This window comes from Elephas maximus, chromosome 1 (genome assembly GCF_024166365.1).
Source record: "Elephas maximus indicus isolate mEleMax1 chromosome 1, mEleMax1 primary haplotype, whole genome shotgun sequence".
Lineage (NCBI taxonomy): Eukaryota > Metazoa > Chordata > Mammalia > Proboscidea > Elephantidae > Elephas > Elephas maximus.
The window spans coordinates 99,751,914-99,767,694 of NC_064819.1; the positions used below are offsets into that span (position 1 = coordinate 99,751,914).

The 15,781-nt window shown below is 39.4% G+C and overlaps 1 protein-coding gene across 3 annotated transcripts in view; it reads left to right on the top strand.

The window, feature by feature from the left end:
• MAPK14 (mitogen-activated protein kinase 14) overlaps window positions 1-15,781 on the top strand; it is an 85,562-nt gene that overhangs the window by 43,094 nt on the left and 26,687 nt on the right. For all 3 annotated transcript variants that reach the window (XM_049890612.1, XM_049890602.1, XM_049890593.1), the window contains exons 3-4: window positions 2,865-2,923; window positions 15,439-15,550. In XM_049890612.1, the coding sequence (XP_049746569.1) occupies window positions 2,865-2,923; window positions 15,439-15,550 (171 nt within the window). The remainder of the gene's footprint in view (window positions 1-2,864; window positions 2,924-15,438; window positions 15,551-15,781) is intronic.

Here is a 15,781-nt window from a genome sequence, read left to right on the forward strand (position 1 = left end):
TAGACGAGTGAGCACCTCCAGCACTGCATCTGTTTGTTGAAACATCTCAACTGATATTCCATCAATTCCTGGAGCCTTGTTTTTTGCCAGTGCCTTCAGAGCAGCTTGGACTTCTTCCTTCGGTACCATCAGTTCCTGATCATATGCCACCTCTTGAAATGGTTGAATATCGACTAATTCTTTTTGGTATAATGACTCTGTGTATTCCTTCCATCTTCTTTTGATGCTTCCTGTGTCATTTAATATTTTCCCCATGGAATCCTTCACTATTGCAACTCGAGCCTTCAATTTTTTCTTCAGTTCTTTCAGCTTGATAAACGCTGAGCGTGTTCTTCCCTTTTGGTTTTCCATCTCCAGCTCTTTGCACATGTCATTATAATACTTTGTCTTTTTGAGAGGCCCTTTGAAATCTTCTGTTCGGTTCTTTTACTTCATCAATTCTTCCTTTTGCTTTAGCTGCTCAACATTCGAGAGCAAGTTTCAGAGTCTCCTCTGACATCCATCTTGGTCTTTTCTTTCTTTCCTGTCTTTTCAGTGACCTCTTGCTTTCTTCATGGATGATGTCCTTGATGTCATTCCACAGCTTGTCTGGTCTTCGGTCACTAGTGTTCAATGTGTCAAATCTATTCTTGAGATGATCTCTAAATTCAGGTGGGATATATTCAAGGTCATATTTTGGCTCTCATGGACTTGCTCTGATTTTCTTCAGTTTCAGCTTGAACTTGCATATGAGCAATTGATGGTCTGTTCCACAGTCGGCCCCTGGCCTTGTTCTGACTGATGACATTGAGTTTTTCCATCATCTCTTTCCACAGATGTAGTCGATTTGATGTCTTGTGTTCCATCTGGCAAGGTCCGTGTGTATAGTTGCCACTTATGTTGGTGAAAGAAGGTATTTCAACGAAGAACTTGTTGGTCTTGCAAAATTCTATCGTTCAATCCCCATCATCGTTTCTATCACCAAGGCCATATTTCCCAACTACTGGTCCTTCTTCTTTGTTTCCAACTTTCACATTCCAATTGCCAGTAATTATCAATGCATCTTGATTGCATGTTCGATCAATTTCAGACTGCAGCAGCTGATAAAAATCTTCTATTTCTTCATCTTTGGCCCCAGTGGTTGGTGCGTAAATTTGAATAATAGTCGTATTAACTGGTCTTCCTTGTAAGCGTATGGATATTATCCTATCACTGACAGCGTTGTACTTCAGGATAGACCTTGAAACGTTCTTTTTGACGATGAATGCAACACCATTCCTCTTCAAGTTGTCATTCCCAGCATAGTAGACTATATGATTGTCCAATTAAAAATGGCTAATGCCAGTCCATTTCAGCTCACTAATGCCTAAGATACCGATATTTGTGCGTTCCATTTCATTTTTGACAATTTCCAACTTTCCTAGATTCATACTTTGTACGTTCCAGGTTCCGATTATTAATGGGTGTTTGCAGCTGTTTCTTCTCATTTTGAGTTTTGTCACATCAGCAAATGAAGGTCCTGAAAGCTTTACTCCGTCCACGTCATTAAGGTCGACTCCATTTTGAGGAGGCAACTCTTCCCCAGTCATCTTTTGAGTGACTTCCAACCTGGTGGGCTTATCTGCCAGCACTATATCAGACAGTGTTCCACTGCTATTCATAAGGTTTTCACTGGCTAATGCTTTTCAGAAGTAGACTGCCGGGTCCTTCTTCCTAGTCTGTCTTAGTCTGGAAGCTCAGCTGAAACCTGTCCTCCATCGGTGACCCTGCTGGTATCTGAATACCAGTGGCATAGCTTCTAGCATCACAGCAACATGCAAGCCCCCACAGTATGACAAACTGACAGACTTGTGGGGGACCAACTGAATTAGGGAATTATAATACCATATACAACTGGCATATTACGGTTTGGGAAACAAGGATAACTGACTCTTGGTAAGTATATATGTGTAGTTGGCAGGAAGTTAGTATTTTAACATGCAGAATGGAAAGTATTTGTTAATTCAATGTTGTTTCAGTTAGCTGCCATGAAGTCGGCCCTCAACTCATGGCAAACCCATGTACGATGGAATGATACGCTGTCTGGTCCTGTGCCATCCCCATGATCAGAGCACACTTTTGTGATTCATAGGGTTTTCTTTTCACTGGCTGATTTTCAGATGTAGATCGCCAGGCCTTTCTTCCTACTCCATCTTTATCTGGACACTTTCCTGAAACCTGTTTAGCATCATAGCAACATGCAAGCTGCCACCTGTCTGTCACCAGACAGATGGTAGCTGCATATGAGGGGCATTGGCTGAGAATTGAAGCCAGGTCTCCTGCGTGGGAGACAAGAATTCTACCACTGAATCACCACTGTCCTCTGTTAATCCATCAGAGCATATGGAAGGTAGAGACCCTGAATCTTTTTGCCATCTGAAAAACTACTGAAAATATGTGACCAAATTCTAAAGAGATGAAGATTTTTAATAGTAAAATAGGTTACTATAAGATGTGATGTTAACAAGTAAAAAACCAAAGAATAATTTGGGTAGAAAATCAGTTGGAATTGTTAAATATTTGATGGTGTGATGTTATGGAACTGAGGTAGCTGGATTTGGAATTAGTGCATTATTAAAGTGATAATTTAAGGCCTGATGGGTACCACACTGTTGTTGTTGGATGCCGTCAAGTGGATTCCAACTCATAGCAACCCCATGTGACAGATTAGAACTGTCCCATAGGGTTTCCTGGGCTGTAATCCTTTACAGGAGCAGATCGCCTGGGGGGGTTCGAACCATCAAGCCTTCGATTAGCAGCTGAGTGCTTAAACTGTTGTGCCACCAGGGCTCCTTGATGGGTACTATCAATATTTATTTACTTTTTTTTTTTATGTTTTCTTGTAGGTGATTGGTCTGTTGGATGTATTTACACCTGCAAGGTCTCTGGAGGAATTCAATGATGTGTGAGTAAAATTTTTTTATGTTTGCCTTCCTCTGAGGATGAAGATTAGCGGTCCATTTCTATTCCTACACCATTTAGTAGTATACAGACTTCAAAAGCAGCTTTATGCGTATTACCCAACTCTTCTGGTGGAGGGAATGGGGTGTAGATACAGAAGATGTATATTATGGATGGTACATGTTAGTATTTCCATCACTTCAGGCAGCCATGCCCCACTTATAGGGTCATGGTGAGTCCTTAAAAGAGTTCCATGGAGAAAGAATATAGGGAGTTGACTCATTTTTCTCCTCAAATTGCCTGACGTAGCTTTTAAAGATTGTCTTCAAGAAATGTAACTGAGCCCTAGCTCCATATAGGCTCTTCCCTCTTTTTTATCTCCTTTATAGGAGATAAAACTGCATTAGAACTATTGGATTTCTGTTCATGGATGAGAGGTGGGCCCCATATATGGAGAGAGGCTGATGAATAGTGATATTCTCCCAGTTTCGTGACCATCTCTATTTTAGCCTGAACCTCCCTGGGAAAGCAGAGTCTGAGACTCAGGGACCAGTGGTGAAAGACTAGGGAAAATGAAACAGGGAAAAAAGGGAAAGCTACTACGAGGATATCATTGAGTTGGTCATCCTTGTGGGCAACTGGGCTCAAAACTGTTGAGATCTTCTAAGATGCTGTGCAGAATATACCTCAGAAAATGAGGAGAATTTATCCATTGGCTCCTGATTCCATTGACAAGGATTGCCCCATGGGGGCCTTAATGCAGTCACACGACCAAGCTGCACAAGTGTGAGTGTAAGACAGGTTCCAGCAGGCATTCCTCGGTATGTATGAGCTCTCTCCTGTAGCTTTTCCAGTAACAGCTGGATTAGCACCACTGTACTCCCATTCACAGGCACACCACACACACTTCATATATAAAGTTATACATTTGGTCCTGTTGAAGCTTTGGCATCCCTAACTGGTAAGGGTGACTATTATAAAAGTCAAAACAGTTTTAGATCAGATGACCTACTTTTCTTTAACCTCCACTCCCTATTGTCCCCAACGCTGATCCTGGGTTCAGTTTTTCCAACCCATATTCTGGGCTGAGTGCAAACATCATTTGCTCCTTTCCCACAGAACAAGCAGGGGGATATATTTGAGTTTGTATGATCTAAGGTAAAAGAGGAAGAAATCAATGAAAAAAAAATATAGAAGATAAAGTAGAGAAGGAGGAAACGTAGCAAAAATAAATAAATAAATAAAATTTTTTTTTCCACCATTTGAACTTAGTTGGCGCATGGTATGGCTAAGAGTAGAAGAAAGAGAATCTGGCCTGAGTACAAGAACTCCCCACCCACATTAGCCTTGTTCTCGCTGATGAAAGTTTAAGAAACAAGCAAAGGAAAAAATAAGCAATAACGAAGAACAGCTGTGCTTCCTGCAGCCCTGCTTGGCACCAGAACCGGGAGGCTTCCAAAGATTACTGGATGCCACCCAGAGGCGTGTGTGTTACAAGTCGTTGAGCCCTGCTGTAGGCTACACTTGGAAAAGAGAAAATTGCAGAATGTTGATTTTTGATATTCTGCCTAAATGTGGAAGAAATGCTGAAGTAATGTGTTTGGAAAACGTCTGAATCAGATCTGAGTTATCCCAAAATTTTAGGTGTAATGAAGATGGATTTATTTAACAAGGAAATTGATGATTTGCTGACCTGGGCAGTGCTTTAATTTGGCTTACTCGGGCATTATGGGCCTGGGTTATGAATCTATTTTGCCTATGTGAAAAGACCTTAATTAAAGCCAGTCTCTATTTAAAAGGCTGTTTTATTGTAGTACCTTAGGCTCTTTTGTCCATATGAGGGCCTACCATCTATAAGTCTATCTACTGAACTAAAGTTGCATTTATTTCTTCATTTGTTTAACAAAACTCATGACTGCTGAGCAGGAGTTTGTTCTTTCTACTTAGCTGTCTAACTGGGTTCTGACTATTCTTTATAAACAATAACTGAGTTCACCTCTTAGGGGCAAATCTCAGTACTATTTGTTGAATACTTACTGAGTGCAGAACACCAAACAGAATGTTGGAACAGGCTCAAAATAATCAGAAACATAGTCCTTCCCCTTGAGGAAATCACAGTCTGGTTGGGAAAAACAAATTCAAAACACTTGTGTAACCAAGTTACAATTGACTATATGACCTTGGACAAGTCACTTCTCGAGGCCCTAGTCAGCTTCCCAGAAAAATGATGAAAATTGGAGTGGTTGACTTCAGAAGTGTTTTCAATTCCAGAGACTCTCTGAAAATAGAATGATGAGCCTAAGGTTGCCTTTAGGAAAATATTTCATTGTTTACTTTTTTTGTGATGTTTGCATCACTGAAAAAATTAGTGCTTGTCCAGGACTATGGGTATTTAAGTGTTTCCCAAAGCCATTTCAGTATTTGCTTAAGAGACCAAAACATCTTCACCTGCAATTGCAGGGTTGGCAAACTCAAATACCTTCAGGGCCAGACAAGTAACATAAATGACACTGAGTGGGAGTGGGGGCTGTGGTAAAACAGAATATCTGCACCTCCTGAAAACATTCAAATTCGCATTAAAACAAACAAAACCTCACTGTTTTGGAAAATCAAAAAGGCTGCAGGCTAGACTTGTTCTCCAAGTTGTCAGGTTTAGAGCAGGCTGTAATTTTGAACATGAATCTTTCTGTGCTAATTAACACAATCTCTATTTTTCAGACTTACAGTTGACTTTTAATCACGTGTTATGTATATATGTGCCTTTATGTTTTAGCTAGCAATCGCGTTTATTATCCAATTCAGATTTTTTACTGAGTTTTTAATTTCTAGATTAACAGGCATTCTACATACTTGGGAATAGAATAAACAAGAATATCCTTTGAGAAAGGAGCAATAGGTAGTGAGTTTTGATTACAGGAACAATGTGCAGTTACTGAATCTAACAGATGGAGATGGTTTGGAAATGTGGAGTTAAAAGATGGGTATACCAGAAAGTTGCCCTTGGCTGCCATACGATGGGTCCTACAGATGGCAAAACCTTGTAAAGATAAAGCTAGATCTTTTAAATGATTGGAAAACGTTTGGACATCTTTGTTGGCTTCTTGATAGCAATATATGGCAGAAGGCCACATATGTGTGCACATGCATGGTACAAATACTCAGTTACCAATAGACACACAAAAATAAATAGCCAGTAGCATTCAAGGAAGTACATGCACTTACCACTGACTTTAGAACCCAACCCCAAGTAAGCTGCAACTTTGCACTACTGCAGTATTGCCTTTTCTTATAACTGTAATTGATGCTGTAATCAGGCTTAATAGGCAATGAAGGGTTTTTAGACTTTTTGTTGGAATTTCTTTTTGTTGTTAGGTGCCGTCAAGTTGGTTCTGACTCAGAGTGACCGTGCATAAAACAGAACGAAACACTGCCTGGTCCTGTGCCATCCTCACAATTTTTTGCTATATGTTTGAGCCCGTTGTTGCAGCCACTGTGTCAATCCATCTCGCTGAGGATCTTCCTCTTCTTCACTGACCCTCTACTTCACCAAGCCTAATGTCCTTCTTTAGCGACTGACCCCTCCTGATAACATGTCCAAAATTGCTTCTAGAGCATTCTGGCTGCCTTTCTTTCAAGACAGATTTGTTCATTCTTCTGCAGTCTATGGTATATTCAGTATCCTTTGCCAGCACATCAGTTCTTTTTGATCTTCATTATTTATTGTCCAGCTTTCACATGCATATGAGGCGATTGAAAATACCATGTCTTGGGTCTGGCGCATCTTAGCCCTCAAGGTGATATCTTTGCTTTTCAACACTTTAAAGAAATCAGCAGATTTGCCAATGAAATATGTTGTTTGATCTCTTGACTGCTGCTTGCATGGGTGTTGATTGTGGATCCAAGTAAAGTGAAATCGTTGACAACTTCGATATTTTCTCTGTTTATCCTGATGTTGCTTACTGGTCCAGTTGTGAGAATTTTTGTTTTCTTTATGTTGAGGTGTAATCCCTACTGAAGGCTGTGGTCTTTGATCTTCATCAGTAAGTGCTTCAAGCCCTCTTCACTTTCAGCAGGCAAGGTTGTGTCATCTGTATATCACAGGTTGTTAATGAGTCTTCCTCCAATCCTGATGCCCCGTTCTTCTTCATATAGTCCGGCTTCTCTGATTATTTACTCAGCATGCAGAGTAGTGGTTGTCGGAACTATTTCCCTTAAATTACAGGAAAACTGATTTGTCATGGTTAAATGGAAATCAGTCTCCCTCTACTAGCTTCTGCTACTTTTCCCCTTATTTTACAGCTTCCCATCCCAAGTTTCTTTCACTGAGTTCTTTATTTCTGCTTTATTCTTGAAGAGGGAGATGGAATGGGGTCTGGATTCTGCTGTGATCTGGCAGAAGACCTACAGCGGGTCAGTCAGCAGCTATTGTTTTAGTGAAAGCCAACAGGCAAATGATCACCTAGATTCATCTTCCAGTTACAAAAAATGATTGTTCAGCTATTATATTTAGCCTTTATCTCAACATAAAAGGAGCTGAAGGCATTGAGTGGATAAAGGGAGTTTTCGGATTTACATTTTAACCAGATTTCATTCAATAAATATTTGAATATCCACTCTATGCTAGGCCCAGTGCCAGTCTCTGGGGGGCATAACAAATAAGGTGAACATGATCTTTGATCATGGAGTTGTGAGAGAGAAGGACAGTTTAAATAGATAAAATTACACTGTGTTAAGTTCCTTAAAGTCCTACATCATTTGGTCCTGTGCACTCTCTGACCTCATCTAACACTCTTTCCACTCACTTTCTCCGTTCTAGCCATTCTGACCTCCTTGCTTTTCCTTGAATGCGGACCACATTCCAAATAGGACCTTTGCACTGATTTTTAATGTTGGCCTGAAACACTCTCCCCACATTTCCACATGACTGACTCCTTCATTTCCTTCAGGACCCTACACAAAGGTCTTTTTATCAAAAGGTGCTGAAATACTACCCCCACTGTCACTGCCTCCTCCTTACCCTCCTTTGTTCTTCTTAGCAAATTTTACTTCATGTATTTGTTATCTTCTGTCTTCCTCTACCCTGTAAGCTCCATCAGAGTAGGGACTTTGCCTTCTTTGCTGAGTCTTCAGTACCTTGAACAGTAACAGAAACTAAGTTGTTATTTGTCGAACAAATGGATGATTTGCCATGGTAGGACAGGTACAGAGTAATAAAGGACATCATAGAAGGGCCATCTAACCCAGGTTTGAAGTGCCTTCAGGAAGGCTTTGCAAACAATGGAATGTGTACACTGAGAGCTTGAAGGAAGAGTAAGAGTTAGGAAGGTGAAGAAAATGCAAACTCAGCCAGGGGCCAAGAGATAGAGTTGAGGCATGGTTGGTGGAAATAGAGGTGTACGGGGCAAAAGATGGAGCTGGACTAGGGCATCGGGGACTTTATAAGCTAAGCCTTAGTAGAGCGCTTTACCTGAGAGAAGCAGTCAAAGGGCACTGGGCACATTGTTGGAAAAAGGTTGAAAGGTTTTACTTTTATGTGGGATGACTTGGTTACAACTCTCTCCCCCATTTCCTGATGCAAACACACTCTCCATAATGTGTGAGAAGAAGATTTTGAGCTGAGGCACTTTTTCTACTGGAAAATTTTTTGGATGAGCATACCGGTTGAAAATCTGAAAAGGATTTTGAGGCACTTTCCCCATAACTAAACTTTATGTGATGATGGCCCTCATTGTTAATGTCTGACTTTAATTTTCTGTTGGTTTGAATCCTTGACAACAATACAACCATGTCCTTTGTTTAAAAGCTTGATCTTACGCATGTGAGTAAAACTGAAAAACGTGTGAGTGTGAGTTCTATAATACTAACTTTCTTCTTTTTCTTTTTTAATAGCATCTTATAGTTTGCAAAGGGCTTTCACGTAAATTTTCTCATTTGGCACAGCAGCCCTGGAAGGTAGATATTATTATCTCTAATTTTCAGGTAAAGGAAACTACACTTTAGAGAGATGAACTGATATTTTATAATATATATAAAATTCCATCCATCCCAGTTCTTTTAGTTCTAAATTATTGCTAATCACAGTTGACTTGATTCAAGGCTATAGTCATTATCTGAAAGTCAGCTGACCCTTTGTATTGAGTAAGTAATGTGTTAGGTTCTGTGTAAGACACCAAACCTAAGGCCTAGTCCTGACTTCCAGTTGCATATGTTCTCATTAATGAGATGAAGCATAAATGCTCATCTAAAATAACTGCGAGACCAAGTCAAGTTTGCGGTATCTATATAACATGCAGAGTGCTGAGTGAAGGCACAGTATGGCAGAAGCTTAGTAAGAGAAAGCCTCCAAAGAAGACAATAACTGTATCTGAAGAAACAGATCAATACGGCTGGGATGTAGAGGTTGAAATTTATTCCATGTAGTCAAAGAAATGAAGGAAATGTTTCAAGTATGAGAAAAGAAATATATGGGATAGAGAGTGTTAAACGAATAGATAACTATTTGATCTTTTGTACTTAAAATTGTGCTTTAGTGAATTCTGTTTTTGTTTGTTTGTTTTTGTTGTTTCCCTAATCTAGCTGATGAACATTGTCACCGAAAAAACCCAGCCCATTTGTTTGGGTTTGCAGAAACGCTTTTTTTCTTTGAAAATATATTGAGTGCTCAAGATAGAGAATACAGGAAAAGAAGCAGTCTGGAAGAAAGCTGAAAGAGTTAACTGCATTAACATTTATATTTGTAATTTTTTTCCTTATCAGAGAGGGGAAGGGGAAATGGAACTCCTTGTAGACATCTTCACTGACTCAGATTTGAAATCTAAGTAAACCGTATATCTTTTAAGAAAATACACGTTCAGTTTTTATCTGACAGGATCAGTAAGCTGCCACCTCTTAGATTAGCAGATTAAAAATGATAAAGAACAGTCAAGGCCTAGTTTAGAGTTTGAGTCCTTCACGAAAAGGTTCCCTGATTAACTTCTTCCTAGGTCTGGGTTGGAGCCCTGGTGGCCCAGTGGTTAAGAGCTCGGCTGCTAACCAAAAGTTCGGCAGTTCAAATCTACCAGCAGCTCCTTGGAAACCCTATGGGGCAGTTCTGCTTTATCCTATAGGATTGCTATGAGCCGGAATCGACTCAAAAGCAACAGATAAGTCTGGGTTAGAGCCCTTGGGTGGTGCAAATGGTTAACATGCTTGGCTGCTAACCAAAAGGCTGGAGCTTCAAGTTCACCCAGATGTGCTTTGGAAAAAGGCCTAGAGGTCTATTTCTGAAAAATCAGCCATTGTAAACCCTGTGGAGCACAGCTCTATTCTGACACACATGAGGTTGCCATCAGTTGGAGTCAACTTGACAGCACTGGTTGTTAATCCCTATGTGTTCTCCAGCAGCGTGATGTCCCCTTTTATAGCCCTAATAATGCTCTATTATAATTAAATATTGGTATATGCCTTCCTCTCATCTAAATTCTGTGTTCTTTTCCGCTGCCGCATCCCCAGTGCTCAACAATAAATTATTTATTAATGGAGTGATTGAATGAATGACCTTATGCTGTCACTGTTTGTGACTGATTGATGATCCAGTTGTCTGATAACATGCCCAGTGCTCTCTCTTTTGACTAACTTTTTTGTTTTTATCCTGTAATATAGACCGTATGGTAGAATACTGAGTGTGGTTGGGGTGATACAGGTTAGGTAGAGGGCACCTTTTAGTCATCTTTTTCTTCAAGTGAGGCGAATAGTTTGTTCTGAAATAAGCGTGTTAATATGCCTAACTGGCTGCTGAATGGTACTTCTACTCCCTACATTAGAACAGTCTGGTCTGTTTACCAGATAACATCTTTGGCATGTGTATTTCAGTAAAATGTACCCTTGCTTAGTCTTACCAGTAGTGCTAGATAAATTGTCCCGGGTCATCCAATTCAATTCAGTACTAACTGAGTGCCTCCTGTGTGCCAGACACTGTTCTAGGTGCTTGAGATACTTGAAGTAACAAAAAAAAAACCTGTCCTCCTTGAACATTGTACAAGTAGATTACAGTATGAGCATAATAAAAAAGGAAATTATATAGTGTGTTAAAACCGAAAAACAAACCAGTTGACCATTGAGTCAATTCTGACTCATGGCGGTCCCATGCGTTGCAGAGTAGGACTGTACTCCATAGGGTTTTCAAGGCTGTGACCTTTCAGAAGCCGATCACCAAGGCTTTCTTCCAGAGCTCCTCTGGGTGGGCTTGAACCACCAACTCTATGGTTAGGGGCAGAGTGCTTAACCATTTGTACTACCCAGGAGCTCCTATTATATATATATAGTGTGTTAAAAAAAAAAATATATATATATATATATAGTGTGTTAGCACGTAACAATTGCTACATAGGCACAAAGAAATAGTAGAGCAGATAAGGGGAGTTAGGAGTGCGAGGGTGGAGGGTAAGATGCGATTTAAAATGGGGTGGTAAGGATGGGTCTCATTGAGAAGATGAATTTTGGGTAAAAATTTGAAGGAGGGGAATTAGACAAGTGGATATCTTGGGACGGGGGGCATTCCAGGCAGAAGGGACAACAGTGCAAATGTCCTGAGGCAGAAGACTAGATGCCGTATTGGAGTTGCTGCAATGAGTCCTGTGTAGCTGGAGCAAAGAAGCCAGTGTGGAGCCGAGTGAGAACTGGGGACAGAAGTAGATGATAAAGCCAAAGAGATAATTAGGGGCAGGGTAGTGGATCATGAAGGGCTTTATAAGCCATTGAAAAGATTTTTATCTTTTACTGTAAGTGAAATGGGCAGCCTTTTGAGGAGAGGAATGATGTGACCTGCTTTTATTTGCAAAGAATCACCCTGTCTGCTGTGTTGAGAACAGACTGTACTATAGAGTTCCAAGGATCATTGGATGTGTTTCAGAGGCTTGTGGGTTACAAATTGTCGATCCTTTCAATGATTTTAAACACCCTGTTTAAATATGGAGGAAATGCTTTTTGCCTTTTGATAATTGCTTTGAATAGGGCTGACAGTAGTAGAGATGCCAACCTATAGCTATAGAAGTGTTTTGTTGTTGTTGTTGTTTTCCTCATTATGCCTTCTTAAAAGTGATGGGGGAGGACTTGACAATTGGGTGTTATCAAAGAAGTGATTAATAAATGAAGCTCTATAATGGGGTGCTGTCTAGAGTACTGAAAACCACTCATTGCAGAGTTCTGCCTTCTTGCTGGTACAGTGCATTTTACTTAGAATAATTGCTTTGAGAAATGGTGATTTGATGCTCTTTACAGTTTAATTAAATTTAAAGGTAACGATCTTCACACAAAAAAGGTGAAAAACAAGATTTGCATTAGACCATGAAATAATCTTTCCATCCTCTAGCATAATAAAGTCCTACTTACTTAATTCCTTTTTGAAGGTGGGAGGACTAGATAGCTTTCCAACTGTTCTCAAGTTAAACCTTCATTAGTTCATTTGAGGTGTTACGAACACCGACAATAGCCCTGGTGGCGCAGTGATTAAGAGCTTAGCTGCTAAGCAAAAGGTCAGTAGTTTGAATCTACCAGCCTCTCCTTGGAAACCCTGTTGGGCAGTTCTCTGTCCTATAGGGTTGCCATGAGCTGCAATCGACTTCACGGCAGTGGGTTTTACTAAAATGTAATTTATGTGCTTTCCAAAGACAAATGCTGTAGAAATTAATTGATGCCTCCATTAATGCCCCTTTTGAAATTGACTTATTTAAAATGTGCTCATCTACATCCTCCCGCCACCCCCAGCTCCCTGTTTTAAAAGTTGGTGTGTGTTCCATAAACATTCAGCAATTTTTATATGATACTTGCTTTTGTCCATTGTTGCAAGATTTATTTTGGAAAGCTTTCTACATTTAATGAGGTGGAATTTGAAAGTTATGGTTGTGGATTAGTCTTTGGGCCTCATGAAAATAACATATAGTGATTAGATTCTCTCCTGCAAGACATAAACAGTGATTTTCAGTGATTCTGTTGTAGCCCAACAGCAGTAATGCTTGATTAGATGGTTTCATTTCATAAACTTATATAGTATTTTGACAGTCTCACCCTCACTCTGGAAATTTTAGTGATAAAATGGATGTGGTCTCTGATGGGAAGGGAGTTTGAGGAGAATTTCACAGGTAAAATGTTCTAACTAGAAGCATGCCTGTCCCTCAGGCTCCGCGATCAGTGGTCTTCTGACTGTAGGATTTCTCCTGTCGCTAGTAACCATTTAACTGCCTTGGTTACATTGCGAATACTGCTTAACACCTTTGTGAACTAGCACAGACCTATTAGAGAGCCAGGATTTTTAGGTGTTATTTCAAGACCAACTAAGATCCTAGGTAGAATCATGTAGAGCTAAGTTTCCTTTGTGTCCCCCCTTCTCCTTATAATGATTTAGAAAAGTTGAGAGAGTAATCCTTTTACTACCCAATGTCATAAAAATGTAATTGTTGGCAAAGCAGTTTTTTAAGACAGAAATTGGACTTTTCTCTTCCTCAGGCTGAGCCTTGAAATTTGTCCTAAGTGGTATTATCGATATGGCAACTACTATTCCAGACTCTCTAAGGAAGCCCTGATGTCTGAATACTAACCAGTTATTCACAGCTCTCTTCTCATATTCGTCAGGTTATGTGCTAATTCAAGGTTAAAAAAAAAATACACTGATGGTAATTAGGGCAGGGTATGGCCATATCCTTGCAAGATTTTCGTCTCCATTAGTTAAAGATTAACCTTGATAGTAAGTATTGGGTATTGGTAAGGAAATTCTCTGGAGATAATGCTTCCCTAATTATTGTGACATTTATAAAACTTTTTTTAAAAGGTCATTCTCTTGACTTAAATTCTGTGTCAACTGAAAATTTGGAGGCAATATGTGCTGTGATTAAGATCGTGTTTTCTGGGGTCAAATAGTATTGGATTCAATTCCTGAAACTACTACTCATTTGACCTTCAAGTTACTTATCCTTGTTCTGTCTCAGTTTCCTCATCAGTGAAATGGGGATACTAATGGGATTTATAGGGTTGTCAGGAAGAATGCATGGGATACGGACATCATAACCTGCTCAGAATAAGTGCTGTCTGCCTTTGGTTCTGTTATATTGAACTTGGAAAATACCTTAAAACAACCTTTCTGCAAACCATTCAGAAGGTCTAGTTTACACTTTAAATTACAGAGTTCACCCTTTCCTCAAGACAGTATAAATATGTAAGTTTTAAAAATATGAAATGCTAAATATCTTGAGGTTACAACTAGGCTAAGTCCTATTGATCTTTGTGAAATTGAGAGCTGACCATGGCAGCCCAGTAGGGAAATGATGGCAGAGAAAAACAATTCCCTTTGGAGGAAAGAAAGTAATAAATACAGTGTATGTCGGGGGTGGGTGTAAGTGTAAAGACAGGTCACATAGTTATTCATGTAATGCATTTATAGTAGATAGAAATTTCCTAGCTTGGTTTCTCTTCCCCCACGTTTATAAAAAATATAAATAAAATGAAATCATCATTCTTTATCACTCACCTGACATATAGTATTACCCAACCTCAGGAATGGAGAATGATTCTTAAACAATATATAAAACCTATCCTTATTTTTTTTAATTTAGCCTCTTTAATGCTGTTCTGGTTTTTATGTTGTCATATCTGTGTAATACAGTAATGCATGGGTGAAGGCATTGGGTCTAGAATATCTGTGGTGAACCTGTTGGACTTGAGTGTAATCATTCCCTAATCTTACCACATAAAGATGGGATTAATAACCAGCACCACACCTCTAAGGAGAAGTTCTGGAATGCTTCATCTTGCCTACAGATAAAATGTGTTTCTCCTTCTTTTAAGGTAAATGTAGGGAATGCTGTCCATGACAGTATCCTTTTACCAGTCATTCCTGAAGAAGGAGAATTGCAGTTTGAATATTTAAAGATACTCCTATTTTAAAACCTACAGCTTGGAAGGTTTGTAAACCTGAAAACCTGTTGCTGTCAAGTGTATTCTGACTCATAGCGACCCTGTAGGACAGAGTAGAATTGCCCCACAGAGTTTCCAAGGAGCGCCTGATGGATTTGAACTGCCGACCTTTTGGTTAGCAGCCATAGCTCTTAACCACTATGCTACCACAGTTTCCGGAAGGTTTATATTGGGCTGAAAATGGAATGGTGGATTTAAAAATAAAAGATATTTTATTATGGCTGTATGCATAGTTACACTGTATATTTCTCATGTAATAATGACATTTTTAAGAAAACTGATACTAACACATATACCTTTCTAATCTCCATCTTTTCGTATTCTTAAAGAGCCTGGGAAAAAGATACTCCAAGTAGAAACAAGTATAAACATTTTTAGAAAGATAGATGTCAGGTGGTAAAGTTAAATAGTGTGTTGGTAATGAGTCCCCCATGAGTAGTTACTAAGCTTTTAGCTGATACTGTGGTACTTGCTGGGCGAGTAAGTACTTTAAAAACTTTTAAAAGTCTTGTGAAGGTGAATGAGAGCTTTCGTAGGGGTTCTGGATTATTGTAACTCTCCATTAATTTCTAGGTATCTGGTGACCCATCTTATGGGGGCAGATCTGAACAACATTGTAAAATGTCAGAAGCTTACGGATGACCACGTACAATTCCTTATCTACCAAATTCTCCGAGGCCTAAAGGTACAGACGGTATCAGTAATAATGTTAAGGAATGAATTCTTTCCTTTCTACTCTTCCATTTAGGGCCTCAAAAAAAATTTTTGTGGAAAATTTAAACACTCACAAAATCACAAGTAGAGATCATAGTATAATGAACCCCATATTAAGTCAGTGTCCATAGTGATCAACATTTGGCCAATCTTGTTTATTTCATCTTCCCCAACCCCCAAATTATTTTAAAGCAAATCTAGA